The following is an 18,118-nucleotide window of genomic DNA, read 5'->3' as shown; positions in this document are numbered from 1 at the left end:
TCGAGACGTATCTTCTGCATTTTAATTTCGGATGATTATAAATTTTCTATTAAAATAAGCAAATGTTTTAAACTCATTTTCGTGAATTTTGTTGTTACACTTATAAGAGTCGAAGATTACATCACAGAAAGATGAAGTATGGATGAAATAATAGAAACCTAATACAGCAGCAACTATCAACAATTAAACTTGCCCAGTATTCATAATTATTTGCTATATAAAAAGCTGTACCTTCTTTTGAAAATTTGCTGTTTGATACATTTGTCCTTATATAAAATATATAAAAATGATGGAATCGTCTTAACTACCTCAGTTCTATTTCCAGTTTTGTTATGTCGATAATATTGGCATATTACTAGGTCTGTCTGAATTATCTCAGTTGAATAAAACTGGTTGTTGTTTTAATCATAGTTTACTTAAATAAACAAACTAATATCAATACTATGGCATAACAAAACATTTTCGTTTGTTAACAAAATAACCATATTTTAAGTTATAATATATTAACTGAACGATATCTTATGTTTCCTGCTAAATTATTATGTAACATGTGTTAGCACAAGATAGAATTTTGAAGTCTTTAATTCGTGTAATACATTTAATACTTCATGAATTCAGTGTTTATTTTTCGGCTATATAATACGTTTTTCCTACTGAGTGTAGAATTTAATTTCTATTCATCTAGAAGTTTTGTTGAAAACCAAAAGTTACCAGTTTTTATGTAAATATGTTTACTCTTAAATGTGATGGGTTTTATGCTAAATTAATTTATGCATAAATAAGCTTTTCTCATTACTGAGAACAATGCACTGATTTAAGCGTAAATAAAATGTAAATTTAAAAAGCAACAAATGTTCTTAACTTCTGCGTAAAAAATGTTTTACCCTAAGCCTTAGCTCATTTATTTTCCTTCTGCAGGTAGTTTGCTTACTTTGTTTTTTATTTGATTTAAAGTACTCGGTCATAAATCAGATGTATGCATAAGATATACATGCTTGGAAACTAACTTCATCAAACTGGTATTAGTTAAAACAATACTCAAACTACTTCGAATAGTTAAGACACAATAACACGCCGAATAAATACTAATTCAGAAGTCAAACAACAAAAATCAGCGTTATACCTACAAAATTTTCACAGGACTAGTTTCGATGGTTTTACCGAACCATCATCTTCAGCTGCAAAACCGCAAATGAACAAGGTAGGAAATAATGATTAGATAAGATAAGAAAGCCTGAACAAGAATAAGCAAGTGGCGCCATCTGTTGGCGAAACCAGAACGCCAACAGATTTCTGGTTTCGCCAACAGATGGCGCCACTTGCTCATTCTTGTTCAGGCTTTCTTATCTTATCTAATCATTATTTCCTACCTTGTTCATTTGCGGTTTTGCAGCTGAAGATGATGGTTCGGTAAAACCATCGAAACTAGTCCTGTGAAAATTTTGTAGGTATAACGCTGATTTTTGTTGTTTGACTTCTGAATTAGTACTTCGAATAGGTTGTGCACGCAATGTGAATATAGTCAGAAAACTGTACATTATAAAGTAACATTACATAAAACACATTTATTATGCCATATTAGATAATCTATCCCTATCAGCTGCACAAATAGTTTTCAATAACCAGTAATATCTTTGTTTACGTTCCTGTGTTAGAATGGCGCCGAAATGGATGAAGTAGTTTCGATTTTAAATATCTTTAATAAATTCAACCACTCTCGGTCTATTTAAACCAACCTGCATACATTTAATAATAAAACATTCACACGCAAACATTTAGTAATAACACAGCAATACAGATAAGCTTTAAAATAAGAATTACAACAGCTATGCTTTTAGCGACCGCATTCTATGAGCGATAAATCTCAAAAGCGTGTTGCCAACGCAGGGTAACGAAAAGTGGAGATTAATTCGATAGGCGTGGAAGTGAACAATCTTCATTACTGTTATTTTCTTCAATGAATTAATTATTTCTTTATTTCAAAGAAGAAATGTTTTGCAAACATTTATTTGCTACTTGTTTCATTTATTTTAATTTCCTAAGACTGATAGCAGATTGACCTTTCTTGTACATACATATTTCATTGTAATTCTTCAATAAATTTCTGGAAGTTGTTTTTGCTTTTTGTTTAACTGTTAAATCAGTGGATCCAAATGGTATTTCTCATTGAAATCAAAATACGTCTATTAATAACTGACTTAGATGCATAATTCTTCTGTGGAAATTTTTGTAGCTCATGTCATTAACTACACAAGTTGTAAAAATTATCAAACAAATGACAAACTAAGTTGTAATCGTAACCAGTATCGTCTTACACTGGTATTGGTTACGTTAAATTTTGCCTGATAGTTGAAATATTCATACATCAATCTTTCAGCTTGAAACCTGAGTAGCTTTCTTTATTCTTAGTGTTTTTCAACTTACTTGGTTTATTGTGATAAGTCATGAACAAAAATGCTTGCTTATGAAGATATGATAAATCTGTAACACATGTCGATATATGTATACATATGTTAACAGGTCACAGTTCAATAGGCAATTCTAAACATTTCATTTAACTTTGCTGAATTTTAATCTGGTAATGATAGAGTGAAACAGGGTTTCTTACCAAAAGACCGTATGTGCTGTAAGCTAAACATAAACTTTAATGTGTGGTTTCCTTGAGTTTAACAAAACCAATGAATAGGATATGTCCACCTATAACATGTGAGGAATAAATATAACATGAAGAATATGGAAGGATGGATAACGGTCGATTAACTTGACTGCTATGTTCGCAGGTAGTTGGCAGCAACAGGTAACAATTCCAAACAATGCTTCATATAAATGCTGTCTGTAATATTCAGCTAGGTTCCTATCTCAGTTGTAATCTTCGACAAATCCTTTCCACGTCAGGATTGCATACATCAGATCGCGGCATCACGCTCAAGAGGATTACGGTTACTAGACACTTCGTTAACTAGGACGTCGGAAGGATGCACAGTATTCTCACACGCACAGAGGCACCTTCGTGGCTACTACCGCGGGATTATTATAGCACTGAACTTTATGCATCTTCAGGACTGCGCATCCGTAAGGGAGAAATGCATATTTCTGAACATGGCACTACTGAACCATATATTGCATGAGAAATAATATTCGATATACATAAACTGCTCACTTTCAATGCAGTTACATAAACGAGAGCACTGTTTGAAATGCGTATGAATAACTAATCTGGAGATTAATAATATTCAAAATAAATGTAGTTTACATTTAAAATATTTCAAAAGTTCCAAAACTAAATTCCATTTCATTAATGGCCAGTCTTTTTACAATTAAACACGATATTTAATCTATAAACTATGATCTATGATTTTGCAGATATTCTTACGATGCGCATTTATTATATTGCTAGTAGATCTACGCGAATATGACATGTTTGCTTTGTGAAAAAGTACCATTAACATTTTTGTTTGTCATATTGCATTTCAGAAACCTTTATATTATTTCAAAAGCAGAGGAAAAGTGTGCACATGTAACAAGTAAAAGGAAAACTTAGCAATATAAAAATTTTTAAAATGCTTTATTATTTTTCTGTGTACTGAAATTTTATATGCATTAGTTATATCAGAATAATGCATATAGCAAATTTAATAACAAAAACTAGTTTTGCTACTTCTATAAAATTTTGCTACAGTAGAATAATATATTTATAGATTTCATCATGAAGTGCCGGTGTTGAAGAAACAGATGTATATGGTGCCAATGGTGTTGAGAAGGTGACTGCCTGTCCAGAATCGGCATGTTTTCCAAGTTGAAACCTGCTCCTCAGACCCCCCAAGAAGCTAATCCTATCACCCAGTATTTTGAAATCGGAAAGCAAGTTGCAAGTGCTGGACCTGAACTCGTGTGGAAAATACATGAAGCAGTGCGAAAATCTGATAAACGGGTAAGTTTGATTTTACAGTTTACACCTACTACTTGACATCTACTACAGTCAAAATGAAAAGCGGCAACATGTACAAATCAGTAAACGGTGACATCCACTACAGTAAAAATGAAAAGCGGCAACATGTACAAATCAGTAAACGGTGACATCCACTACAGTAAAAATGAAAAGCGGCAACATGTACAAATCAGTAAACGGTATAAAATTAAAAATTCTTCGCCTTGAACCCAACACCGAACACATTATGATACGTTAAAAGAACTGAGATCACAAATCGAAATAGAATCTACACAATGCGATTACACCTTTTATTTCAAATAATCAATTTTATCTTACATGGAAGACAAATAATTTTAAAAACTTATCAAACTTATCACGGAAGTCCACAAAGGCTTCCCTTACAAATACTGCAATATATTCTGCAGTAAAGCTAGACTTACCGCTAGTTTCTTTAAGGTCTTAGAGGAATATCTCTTATCTAAAGAAATCAGTTCAAAAACCGTTCATTGCTTCTTCCAGGTGGCGCATCTACTTTCTAATTCAGTTTTTCTCTTCCTTTTTTTATTTATTATTTTACTCTGTAAGAAATATTTTGCAAGCTTTTAATTCATGCTTAGAGATTAGCCTCATGCATTCCTTGCTACTAAAAAATTAGCAAAGTAAAATATTTAATAAAATAAATCGATAAATACTTTGTCATAATTGCACTTCATTAAATATCTCTAAAGCCTTTGTCACTTAGGCTTCCAAGAAGCATTTCAAGTGCACCAAAATTTCAACATTTATCCTTTCTGTTTTCATTTAAGGAAGCCCTAAAATTAAATTGCTGAGAAGGAAGCATATATTAATAACTGAGACCAGTGTATACTAAAACAAAGCCATTACATTTTTCTTTCCCTGATTCCTATAGCTCTGCTAAATATTTTAATGTATAAGATTATTTATAGTAGTAATATTTTAATGTTATCACACAAGTCAAGCTTACAGTAGATATTTCATATACTGAAGTGTTTACTATTTTAATTAGTGAAGTGCGTAATAAATCATAGCAAAGTGAACATCTTTCATTAAATTTTTCAGTGCTTAAAAAATAACAAAAATGTAAAAACAAATCTGTATCAGCATTAATTTTCAAAAATATTAAAATATTAAATACATAATATGGACTTTTGATGTAGAGAAACAAGAAAAATTTCGCAAATCCCACTGCCGTAAATGAATATTATGGTACGTTCTATGGAGAATCAAATTATTAATGATACTGAGAGAATAATCAACGTAGAGATTAATAATCATACAATACACTACGGAGAATGAAATCATTGAAGGCGATTTATAATTTCTCTAGTTTGAGATTCAGAGGTTGGTAATAGGGCTAAATGCGTAGATGTTTTCGTGACATGAAAACATTTGTGAATGAGAAAGCGTTAATCTCAGCCAATCAGCAATATTTAACCGGAAGTTCACATTCTGAAGAGTGGAGCTTTGATCCGGCGTATCCAACTAAACTCTGCTTTACGTGAACGATGTCATCTTCTGATGTCAAATATGATGTCTCTTCTATATGCTAACTGCCAAACGAAGTCACCATCCGTACAGAAAGAAATTATGACAAAGTGAACACCTGAAGACACTAGAAGTGAAAAATGACCAGCGGAGAACTTTCTTTTGGTGCCGCTTATTCTTAAGTAGCTACACTTGAATGACGTCACACTTCTTAGCAATATTTGCAGTAAAACGCTAATGCAGATTTTAAGCACTTTTCTTGAAAAATGGAAAAACACACATTATTTGAAATTTGAGCCCTAAAAAGCACATGCATTTTTTATGTTTATCTTTGTTGAGTTCTTTGTTAACATATTTCTTGCTTAGTTTGCCCGTTGGGCACATATTTAACACTGTTTCCTTCTTTTTCAACCAATATAGTGAAAACGTACGCTTGAAATGTTGTACAGTAATTTAAAAAAATTATGTGCACTGGGTTTCTTTTTAGTACAAAGTTGCCCGTTTTACCTTTTTTTTTAAATAAAACTGAGGTGTTTTAACGGTAAGCTTTAAATGCATAGCCTTCGTTAATGTAATATTTGCACTTTTCGTGCTAGGAAGAGCTAATACTCTTGCAAGAAATCATAGACGTTCTGATGCGACCTGTTGTAATGTAAGTTGTTGACACATCCAGCCAGCAACTTTATTGAAAAATCCGTAGTTCGAGTCCGGATGAGAGCACATCTTTCAGTTCGAATTTGGATGAGAGTTTTAATGTTTCTTACTCCGAAAACAATTTTTACATTCTCTGCATTCTTTGCTATGATTTCTAAAAATGATGCTTATGGTAAGCTGGATATAAGTATGAAACATTTTGACATTTCTAATAAGGTAACATTAGCGCTTTCGGCAGCGCCGTTTTGGTTTTGTATTCATCTATGAATTTTGTATTCATCTAAGAATTTTGTACTCATCTAAGAATTTTTAGTTTTGTACTCATCTAAGAATTTTCTTTTATATGTCTTTGTCCTCTGGAATTTTAATGAATTCATGGCTTGTGAATTCAACATCAGATGGTGTTAGTTTCTTATTAGACCATCAGTTTATATTTTTTAACTACGGTAATGAATCTTAACGTTTTAAATTATAAACTAAAACATATTTATGATTTATGCTGGATGAAAATTCTAAAATATTTAGTTGCCCCTAAAAGCTTAACTTTCACTGGAGCACATGCGTACGTTTGTGTGCACAAACTTAACGCGTCGCAAAGTAATTTAATACTTCTTTATAGAAAAGATATTTGATTACTTTATAAGGTATTTCTCCCACCTTCTTGGCATGCTTTCGAGGGGTGGTGGTCTGCGCGCTGGGCGCGTATTCCAGAGGTCTGCGGTTTGATTCCCGGCAAAGGCATTGCAAATTTTTCATCTTTATGGCTTCCAAAAAATATCTAATGTCTACAACTTAAATTTGTTACAGGTTTCATAAAAATGGTATTTCGTTATTTTTGATATATTCCGAGATAAAATATCATATTTTCAACTGAAATGCTCAGCTAAATTTATGTTAAGACACATTTAGTGCCATAAATGCGAATTATTGTTTTCTGAATTTGCCATAAAATTGTTGAATTTGAAACTGACAATGTTTTATGTTGATTTACAGCATAAACTCGTTTTACCTTTGAGAAGCAAGATAATGTGTATGTTTTAATCCACCAATCAGCCATCCGTTTTAATTAAATTTTCATTCTGGTTTTAATTATTAATTTCACCTATTATATTTCTAAAAAACATAATTACTAAATACATAAACTAAATACTAAACATACAAAAAATAATACACCCTAAACTAAATATACAACTGCACTAGCACTAAACTAAATACGATTACGTCGTATTGCAGAGTTAGCGAAAATTTAATTAATTTAAATACTAAACATACAAAAAATAATACACCCTAAACTAAATATACAACTGCACTAGCACTAAACTAAATACGATTACGTCGTATTGCAGAGTTAACGAAAATTTAATTAACTTTTATTTTCGGTACATATAGTATACATTTTAACATTACTCTTTTAATATTACTCTTTGTAAATTAAAACCGTTACATAAATCTCAACATTCTGTTTGTCTTCCATATCTGTAAGTTCATTCCTTGCTAACTGAATATCACTTGCTATTTTAATTATAAATGTGAATTTACTTTACTCACATGTGAAGATGCTTCAGAATCAAAATACCATTTTATTTTATTTAATATTCTACCGGCATTATGATATCGTGCGTCTTTTTCGCAGCCTTAAAAAATAACCCCCAGTACCTCTTAATATTTACGAAAATTTTATGGGATCCCATAAGCACTGCGTAAATCCAACACAAACGTGAGTGAAACTGTCAATTTCTTCACTTGTACTGTAATATACTATGGCAGCTTTAGATCATTAACTATAATTTTTAATTTTAAGACATAGAACAATGTGAAAATTTTAAATAAGTAACAGACGAAATGACAGCGTCACGTGCGTTTCTAACAGTTAATTTTTAGTTAAAGTTACTTTCTTGTTCGTTCTTAATTTCAGCTTACAACTTCCAGCCAGAACGTATTTTCAGAATCGCGGTCAAATGCAAATGAAAAGTAGAAGTACTTAACTTTGAAGTTCTACTTACTTCATTAGAGAGCCAGATATTCTGAGCAGCGCGCGTTCGCCTTTTAGGCTGCTCTCTCTCTCTCTAAGCTATTATTACGCTCGGCCGTACTTTAGGCCCTTGGTAGCTTCGCCGTTAGTTAGCGTTAAGGGGCCAACTCTCTTAGAATCTTGATAGCTTCGGCTATATTTTTTTAGTTAAGTTTTACTTCTCAGTATTCAGGAGTTCAAGCCCAAGTGGAGGCTTTTTTTGTAAACTCCAAGAAGGAGCCGTCTGTTAAATTTATTTTGAATAATAAAGGGTATTTAACCCTTCTTGAGTTCAGCTCTCTGTTCACTGAACTAAGCGATTATTTGCTTACCAGTTCTTAAGGTTCCTCATTTTCAGATTTAACTTAAAGGAAAGGAATCTTACAATATTTTAAAAAAGGAATCGTCGAAGCGTTTTCGTTTTTTTCTTTGTATGTATTATCTTATCTTTATCTATTTTCAGATACATTGTGTACAAATATTTGGTAATTGTAAAATTATTATAATAAGTTAAAGAAATATCAAAACTGCTATAAAATTTTTGGCGACCCCCTGCTGCAGGTCTGGGGGTCGCGACCCATAGTTTAAGAAACTCTGTTTTAAGTCATATTTTTCATGAAGTTTTACACGTTATTGTATATCTGCCTGGAATAACTTTATCTTGACGGCAGCTAACGCTGAATTTTTATCACATGTAGAACCCATTTCTTGATTCTGCTTGCAAACTTTGTGCTACAAATCCCGCCTGTCTATAATTTCGGAGCATTCGGCTTGAATTGAAATCGTTCTTCAGTTTTAAACTTCAAGTTTAAAAATTTGTTTTACTCAGCTTTTATAATTGCAGATTCATCGTTTTTCTTAGCTTTGCCCTGTAACTAATTAAGCAGGAATCCGTTTTGTCTAGTTTAATACTTAGTCAATAAATCCCATTTACTTTTGAGAAGATTTAAAAAGTATGGCAAAAAATCTGTTGGTATGAGTCTTTTTCCATCTCTCATGATTCTATAGGTAAGAAACAAAAAACTAAAATGCTGTTCATTTATTTTACAACAAGGACTTCCTCATAATACTTTTTCTACGACTTTCGCTAAATGCATGTGTATTTATTCTAATACACCCGCGTTAAATTTAGGCATATAATGAGTATTTGAATTATATATCACATTTTAATGCTCCTCAGGAGGAAGAAATATAGGAAAGAATTTAAAATTCTTTAATTCTTTTTATAAATGCTATATAGAGTTTTCTAAACTTATCTATTTCTTAAATACAATATAAACTTCAAGTTTCTATAATCCACATTCTGAAACTGCAAATAATGAAATTAAAACTTTAGCACTGGCTTAATCACCATATGGAATTAGATATTATTTGAATTTTTAACTTTTTAATACTTTCAGTAACACGAAAGCTGGAAATGTCGTATAAGGTATGTTCTAAACCTGTAACTAAAATTAATCAGATACCCTTATAAACGACGTAATGATCAAAAAAAATATTTTTCTTCTCCATTTCAGGATTACTTCCAAATTAAAGCGTTATTACGTAAAAAGAAAAATTTAAAAAGGAGATAAACTTGTAAACAAACATATAAAACAGAAAAGATAATTTTAGAACAAATAAAAACCTATTTAAAAAAACGAATTATTCGAAAGATCAAACATATGGTTATAAAAAAATTTCGGATTAAAAACGGGAATAAACGGAATATTTTTCTTTACTCACTTATCATCTTTTTATTTGCACAGAAAAGATATCACAGAAAGCACTTTATTTAACATTCTCAGGAGGAAACCATTCACTTTCTTATCACTTTAAAATGTAATATTAGACACATTCGTTCAGTAAAATAATTCACATGATGCCTTCACGTTATTTGCTATCTTCAGTTCAGCAATTGCGCGCTTTAATCTTTTTCCGTCAATATTTCGTATATCTATATCTATCTATCGATATATATGTATATAAACGAGTTCAGAATTGAGACCAATAGTGTATAAATACAAAAAAGTGCAAAAATATTAAATCAAAAAGGTAACTCAAATAATAAAGAATTTACGTCTCTCTGCATCATTGACAAATAATTGGTGTGTCGAGAGAAACGAATAGATCAGCCTGTTTCCGAACTTACTAAATCTAAAACTTCAATGAACTACTAATCAATTTGCATATTCATCAATCCAAACCCTGCAGGCTGAAATAATATCATTTCGCCCTGTTTCCTACAATCCAAATATTTCCAGAAACAGAATCAAAACGTTTCACTTGATTTAAATAAATAAATATAAAATATGTCGAGCAGAACAATTCCGCAACCAAATATAAAAATGCCACATAAAAAAGTAAACATTGGCGAAGCATTTACATTGTATCCTGTAACAAACGAGTTATTCATTTAAAATTGAAATAAAAATAAAATTAAATTCGAGTAAACAATTTAGTAGCTCTGCAAATATTAAATCTATGCGTGCAAGGAAGCACTGTGCTGTGCTGACCCTAACATGTGCTACGATGCAAAATAATTTGAGATAAAGCTGTTACATTAAATCTAAAATAAACTTTCTCAAGGGGTATCAGAAACCCCTATACCGACAAGGTTAAATTGGCCATTTTCGATGCACCTTTTCTCAAAATCTGCTGTAGATACAAGCTTGAAATTTTTTCTGTAGTTAAAGTATACCTATTTGATTATACTGAAATGAGCTTTTGAAACATTTTGAATTTTAGAGTAAATTACAGAATATTTTGTTAGGCATAGTAAAATTTAGCACTTTTCTCACACAAAACAATTTTAATTTTTTTTCTAAGTTTATTACAAAAAGCTCATTTCAGTAAATATTAGGGAACCTAATAAAGAAGCCATAAAAAGTTTAGATACCTGTGAGCAGTAGTTCCTGAGAAAAGGTACATCGAGTATAAAAAAATCACGTTTGGAGAAAAACGCGTTTTTATATAAAAATCCTCATTGATCAAAGCAGTAGATGACAAATTAAAACTAGATTTTTTTACAGTTCTAATTTTCATAGAAATTAAAGAATGGTAATTTTAGAAAGATAAAAGTGTACAGAATTTGAAAATGCAAAAATCCGAAATCACAATTTTTTGAAGATTTTGGGGTTCCAAAACCCTTTAAGCATATAAGGCATTTCTTCCGCCTTCTTAGCATGCCTTTATAGTGTAGTGGTCAGCACGCTCGGCGCGTATTCGAGAGTTCCGTGGTTCGAGTCCCGGCGAAGGCGTTGCTCCTTTTTCATCTCTTTTCTTCAAAATAAGCTAATATCCCTACAAGCAAAACATATCTTTAATGTGGTGTGGTACAAAAATTAAATGCGAAAGAAAAAGATGTGAGTTTACGTTTAGTTTGCTTCAGTTTAAAAGGCACATTTTAATTCACCATGCATGGAAACCCGCGAAAGAAGTAGCATTTTTGAACGGAAGAAGTAGTGATAGAATTTAAACTGCAACCATAACTTTTTATCAGCAAAGATATCTTAAATATGATATTCTATATGAATTAAATGCCTTAAGAAAAAAGTGTGTTAATCTTTAATATCTAATAGTTTAGAAGGTAATAGAGGAGTCTCGTATCACGATTCCATTCATTACTGAAGCTGTAAAAATTAAAAAGCAAGAAAAAGAAATAAGAAGAAATAAGAAGTCATTTGTTACAGATTGCAGATTTTCACTCAAGCGGACTGCCTTGAGACTGAGAAACAGTATATTTAACATATGTATAAATGCAAAAGTCAGTTAAAGTGGACTTTCAAAACTAGAATCCAGCTCTAACGTTGCTGCGATATATATCAAAATAATTAATTAAGTAAATTAAAATCATCAGGACAAGATTGTTTTATGGAAGTGTCAAATCATTTTGAGAGCCCCGGAATTTAAATCATTTAGCTAGCAGCAATTTACTTACGTTAATTTTTATGTATTTGCTTACAACTTTCATTCAACTATATTAGTAATTTTAATTTTAGCCTTATGCTTTAACAAACTGTTTCTTCCATTTTTCTCTCTCAAATTTGGCATTTCCATAAAAAAAATGTTGTCCTAATTGTTTCGGTTTACTTTATTTAATTAATAGCATATACATATGTGCGTGTGTAAAAGGAAACAAAATCATTATTCACATGCGAAATATCAAAGAAAAGATTATTTAAAACAATTTTTGTTGTCTAGAATATTAGCGGATTGACAGACGTTGATTTTATCGATTTTTATTTCATAAAATTAAAAATTGTTAACCCATTTTTATCAATATTTATCTAGTTCCTATTTTTGTTCCTTAAGGACGTCTTAGAACTTTTATTAAAAACGTGTTTTCATTACTTGTATATATATATATATATATATATTCATGTATATATATATATATATATAATGGTAAAATTATCATCCCGGAAAAGTCTCAAGAAATAGAAAATACCCAATACAATTCTGAGCCCTAAGAAAAATTTTGAAAAAAACACCTGAATTTATTTTACAGTATTATTTGCAATAAATCAAAAGTATCTAAACAAACATATGTACAATAAAAGAAATTTAACATTTAAAATTTCTTTCTATAAAAAAAGGATATACAAACATACCAAAAGTTAAAATACTTATTAAATGTTTAGCAAACTCGTAATTAAAAAAGATTGGCTGTCATTTGCTTAGTATTCACCATTTTAAGTGTAAACTTCTAAAAGAATCAGTGGCGTTTCACTGTTGTAAAGGAAGACCTTTCAAGTTGATATGCTAAAGTTGTCTAAAAATGCAAACTGGTGAAGAGAACTTGAATTGACGTACTAAATCCTATTGCACTATTGTGGATGCAAACTGGCGAGAAAGTTTTTTAAAAAGAATGTTGTTGATTGTTCTATAGACGAAGAATGGTCAAGAGTTAAAATGTGGACAAAAATACACTCTAAGAATTACCAGACAGCGAAATTTAAAAATGGTAGAATTGCGAAAACCAAAGTAATACTAACTTACTTTCTAAAATATTTTTTTCTGTCAAGAAAACAGAAAAATAGTAAGAAATCCATAAAAAAATATTCTCTCAATTGAAAATAAGGTGGGCTGTTATAAAAGAATAATTGTCAGATTTTTGTTTTGTACAGAAATAAATACAGGAGTTAAAATTGTGCATTAATTAAAATTTATAGAAATTAAAAACTAAATTACAATGTATATAAATCTCAAGTACTAAAAAACAAATCCTGCCTTACCCTGTTTGTCGGTTTAAGATAATGCGATCATTACATTATTAGACTGAAACTTAAATTTCATAGTTAAATTAATAGTAGTTTTTCAGAAAAAAGTTAATAAATTTAGTGGGAATTTTAATATCGATTAAACTTTTTCTAAGCAAAATTATTTCATCTTGTAAGAAAGAAAGTTTCGTAGAAATATTTTGATCCAAGTTAATTGATTGAGAACCGTGTTACCAATGACATTTCTGGAAATGTTACTTTGCCAATTTATTAGCTTAACTGTGGTAAATTCAAAATTCCTTCTGTTATCATGACGTTTAATTTTACTGCAGACAATAATTTGTACATTGAAATATCCCATTTCGTTTCGACTTGTATTGGTTTTATTCAATCAAGCAAGAAGGGTCAATCCAGAATTTTTCTATGGCCTCAAAATTATTAATTCCGAAGATGTAATGAATATACCTAAAGGTACTTGCAAAGAGTTTCAAATTTTCATGATGCAGCGAAATTGAATTCTTTAGAAAATAGATAGATGCTACAAATTTGGGTGGAAACATTGGCATCCATAACAGTCTATATTTTTAAAAATAGTACTATGAAAATAAATTTAGTTATGAAAAGGAGCGCAGTTAAGGAAACTTAAAGTTGTAAGCATTTCAGAAGATTCAGAAAAAAACTTTCGTCAGTAATTAAATATTGTAAATTTCTTTCAAATGAAGAGTTATTGTATAAAAAGCTCAATTGAAGAAATCAAGTAAAACTGTAAGCATTTCATAAATATGTATGTCATGCATATATATAGTACTTGTTTAAATAACATTAAAGAGCTATTGGAAAGAGGGTCGGTTTGAATGCCTGCAAGCACCAGACCACAAGATTTAAGAACTAATTTCTTCATAATTTTAGCAAAAATGCTGTCATTAATGAGGGAAACTTAATGTGATAGCACTGTTCTGAAGTTCTAAATGGCAACGGGTTCTCACGCTAACATAAAATTTAAAGCGCAATTCGTGGGACTTCTTAATACCCAAGATCAAATAATCCCTTTAAATTTTAGCATATTTAGATATTATAATCAGTGATAGCCCCTCATCGAAAACAGAAACGTAATGATTTTGGGATAATTATTACTAAGACTTGAATAATTTTTGTAAATCTTTTTTCAAACTAGAAAATTTACAAATTATGGTAAAATCTATTTGACAAACTCTTAGACCAGAAAGTTAATAGATGTTTCACTTGTAAGAAAGTCTATAAGATACTTTTGTTAAGCTGCCTTCTAAATTAGCGATTCCCAACCTGTGGCAGGAGTAACTCCTGGGGATACCCGATGGCTTAAGAAGGGATAAGCTAGAAATTACTAGTGATGGTGTAACATAATAAAGTATTTTAGCAAATGCTGCTAAAAAGCAAAATATTCAGAAAAATTAAATTAATGCAATTGGAAATTTCCCGTGTGACCATTACTACCCGAAATTGTACAAAAGCAATGCAAATATTATCTCGTCTACTCCTGTCATATTACTCGATTCCTTATACATCGTACGCAGACACCCTCTTTTCCTTTCTGTAATTACATATCGTATAAAATGATTTTATGTATCATGAAATTATGGTGGATAATAGCTCTGATATGGAGCACATTCTGAAGACTTCCCAATAAAGAGTTAAGCTTGAAATTTCACAATGATAAAATATTTCAAAAACGTGCTTAATTGTCCGGTATTTTTGTATTTTAAAATGATCCAGGTTTAGGATTACAGAACAACTCTAAAACTGTTTTCAAGGTATGTGACAAAATGATTAAAATATTTGAAAATCTTACATTCAAAAAATTACGTCCAAGTACTTGAGACACTTTACAACTTCCTATTAGAAAATGAACTTTAAGTAACAAGCGCAATCAAAGAGAACATAAACAACCCACTAAACGGACACCAAGTGTAGTCCAAGCATTTCTTGGACAAATAAAAGTGAAAACAGCAGCTGTATTTTAACACTTTCAATAAAGATTTCTTTAAAGCAGCTTAAAAATTACCATTCTCTGAGAAAGAACAACTTTTTATTATATTTACTGCCCTTATTCATTGCAGTATCTTTATTTATTAATTTATAGTTGTATTAAAATAATACAACAATAAGATATATCGTGGGTATACTGGTAAAGGTGTTTGAAGAGAGCATAAATCATTTTATGGGGTACACATGGTTAAGACAGTGTACGTAAGATGTATATTTCTACCTCCATGGTTGGGAAAAAAACATCATTATCTTTTTCCAAGGCAAACGTCCTTTTATTCGTATCTAATGGCTAATATAAAGTGAAATACAGACGTCACTGACATTAGAAACAAGGTTAGCACATGAAATCTAGAACAGAAAAAGAAAAGAATAGAATTAGTGTAAATAAAATGTGAAAGGATAAGAATTAAGGAAATGTATTAGAATAAATCTAAAGCTTCCGAGGCTAGTTGAGGGAATAAATCAGAATGAGATGAGTAATGAAACCAACAGATTAGACAATTTAGATTAGCATTTCAACTCCGTAAAAAATTTCGAGCATTCGCCTTTTGTTCAAAATATTGTATGAATTGTAGTGTTCAATATAGATGCAACGGAAATAAATAAAATTAAAAGGAAACAAATTGTCTTCTTCTTAAAGCTGTAAAAGGAAAAGAAAAGAATATGATATTTTTGTGAGAAATATTATAAAGAATAAGGAATTAACAAGGGCTGAATGAATAAAAATAAATCTTATTATTGGATGCGAAATGAAATAAACTACTTACAAATACTGAACAAAACTAAGCATATTATCAAAAATTTAATTATCAGAGGGGTCAGAAGACCAAAATACGTAAGAGCGATAAAGAGATAAGTCACAATGTGAAGAAAATAATACGAATTAAATTAAAATATTGTGGATACTGTTACATTAAATACCAACGCAACGGAAAAATGAATTTGTGGTATGGAATGCTCTCAGAATTTAAATGATATTGTAAATTAGTTCGCAGCAATAATTAATCTTTTATTTGTATGAAATTAAAATTTCATAATTTAAAATGTAAATTTAAATTAACTTTAAATTTGAATAGAATTTATACGAATAGAGAATATTTGTTAAATTCAAATACATATATATTATATTGCTGAATTTCAGGCCATATAGGCATTAAGAATATTTTAGTAATTTGCTTTGCTTTAATTTAATTTAAATTATTAAAATTCATGAATTTTTATTTTATTCGACCCGATACGATCGCGTACATTCTAATGCAAAACGTTTTTTAGTTTTAAAAACGCAACAATTTGTGCCTTTTTTATAACATACCGTTTCCTGTTAACATATATTTTAATGGATATGTCCATTTACTTCATGTATAATTTTAATTACTTTTGCACTTGGTAGTTTTTAATTGCGTGTGACTTTGTAACTCGGATTTTTACCTTATGTTTTTGATTTAATATGCTTTTAATACATCTAGGAATTTAAATAAGATTTTAAGGAAATGATCAGTTAAAATAGCTAAAGCTTTAAAGTTCATTTGTTGCAGCTAATATATATATCAGTTACATATCTGAAACACAGTGCTGATAACTTCGTTTTGCTATACTAAAGCAAAAAGGAGCCCAATTTTCTCTCCACTTCTTGAAAATGTTTTCGAAGTCCTTTCCCGAAATATTGTTCAAGATATTTTTAATAAGACAGTTTACATTCGTAACTGATGTAAACCTCAATCGATGAGCCCACCAGCGGCCGAGCGGTAAAGTCGCTGAACACTGGTAGTTCGGTCCGAGGTTCGAATCCCGCGAACGGGCTGACTGCATGGGTGTTTTCGTGGTTTTCCCCATGTGTAACGTGTATACGAGCCAGTTTCCCTTAGAAAGTCCTCCACGAAGGCATCCCTCCCCTTAGGCAGATAGCCCTAGTGTGCTTTGCCATAATTTAATACACCACCACACCACCTCAATCGATGAAGCCTTTTATTTATATCGAAGGGAACGTCATATGATGTTAGGAGTAGTGAATTATGTAAGGTGCACCCCTATTTTAATGCTTAGTCCTTCAGTAGCTCAACAGGTAAGCAGAACAATGTTTCTGTAGTAATTGCCGTTACTTTACTAGAGTAAGTTCCTGAAACTATTATCAAACTGGCCATTTGCATTACATTAGCAAATTTGGTGTATTGCATTCGTTCGATTGATATTAACCGTTGCAACTGAAACTGAAAACCTGCCATCTTCCAGACTTTACTACCTTTCAGAAATCATGCATCCACTTATTTTATTCTCTCGGGAATTATGTACGTGTCAATTTTCCAAGAAGCTTCCCCCCCCCCGTCTGCATATGTAAGTAGTCTAGTGCTTTGCCGGAATCAGTAGTTCAAGAGCAGTCTTGTATTGATGCCACTTGAAGCCTCTTCCATGGGAAAGTTGTTTTAATCGTTTCCTGCAATTTTATGTTAGTTTTGTTCGATTTAAGTAACAATTTGTAACTGTAACTTTTGCTGTTCACCTCACTTTTAAATCTATTTCGAGGTTGTAAAAATGTGTATGAAACTGAATTTCACGCCATCTTCTTTAAGATTATGGTAAATTTGTTTTAATGAAGATATCTGAATTTATTAGAATTATTTTGGTTTTATAATAAGTTGTTACTTTATGAATGTGCCTTGTGTGTTTCAGTTACTTCTATGTACATGCATTGTATCTAATGTTGTAGTGAAGCAATTTCTAGAGTCTGTTCAGTTCAAGCAAACTTTAAAATGCCGCCCAACTCGTATAGTGGTTAGCGTCGCTGACTGCCGT

The 18,118-nt window shown here is 30.9% G+C and overlaps 1 protein-coding gene across 4 annotated transcripts in view; it reads left to right on the top strand.

The window, feature by feature from the left end:
- LOC118190773 (SCY1-like protein 2) overlaps window positions 1–18,118 on the top strand; it is a 934,165-nt gene that overhangs the window by 613,154 nt on the left and 302,893 nt on the right. For all 4 annotated transcript variants that reach the window (XM_085809944.1, XM_085809942.1, XM_085809945.1 and 1 more), the window contains exon 4: window positions 3,699–3,931. In XM_085809944.1, coding sequence (XP_085666070.1) covers window positions 3,785–3,931 — 147 coding nt within the window. In that variant the 5' untranslated portion in view covers window positions 3,699–3,784. The remainder of the gene's footprint in view (window positions 1–3,698; window positions 3,932–18,118) is intronic.

Source organism: Stegodyphus dumicola, chromosome X2, assembly GCF_044657685.1.
Source record: "Stegodyphus dumicola isolate Sdum_Otavi_A_Nest chromosome X2, ASM4465768v1".
Taxonomy (NCBI): Eukaryota; Metazoa; Arthropoda; class Arachnida; order Araneae; family Eresidae; genus Stegodyphus; species Stegodyphus dumicola.
This window is presented reverse-complemented; position numbering and strand designations above follow the sequence as displayed.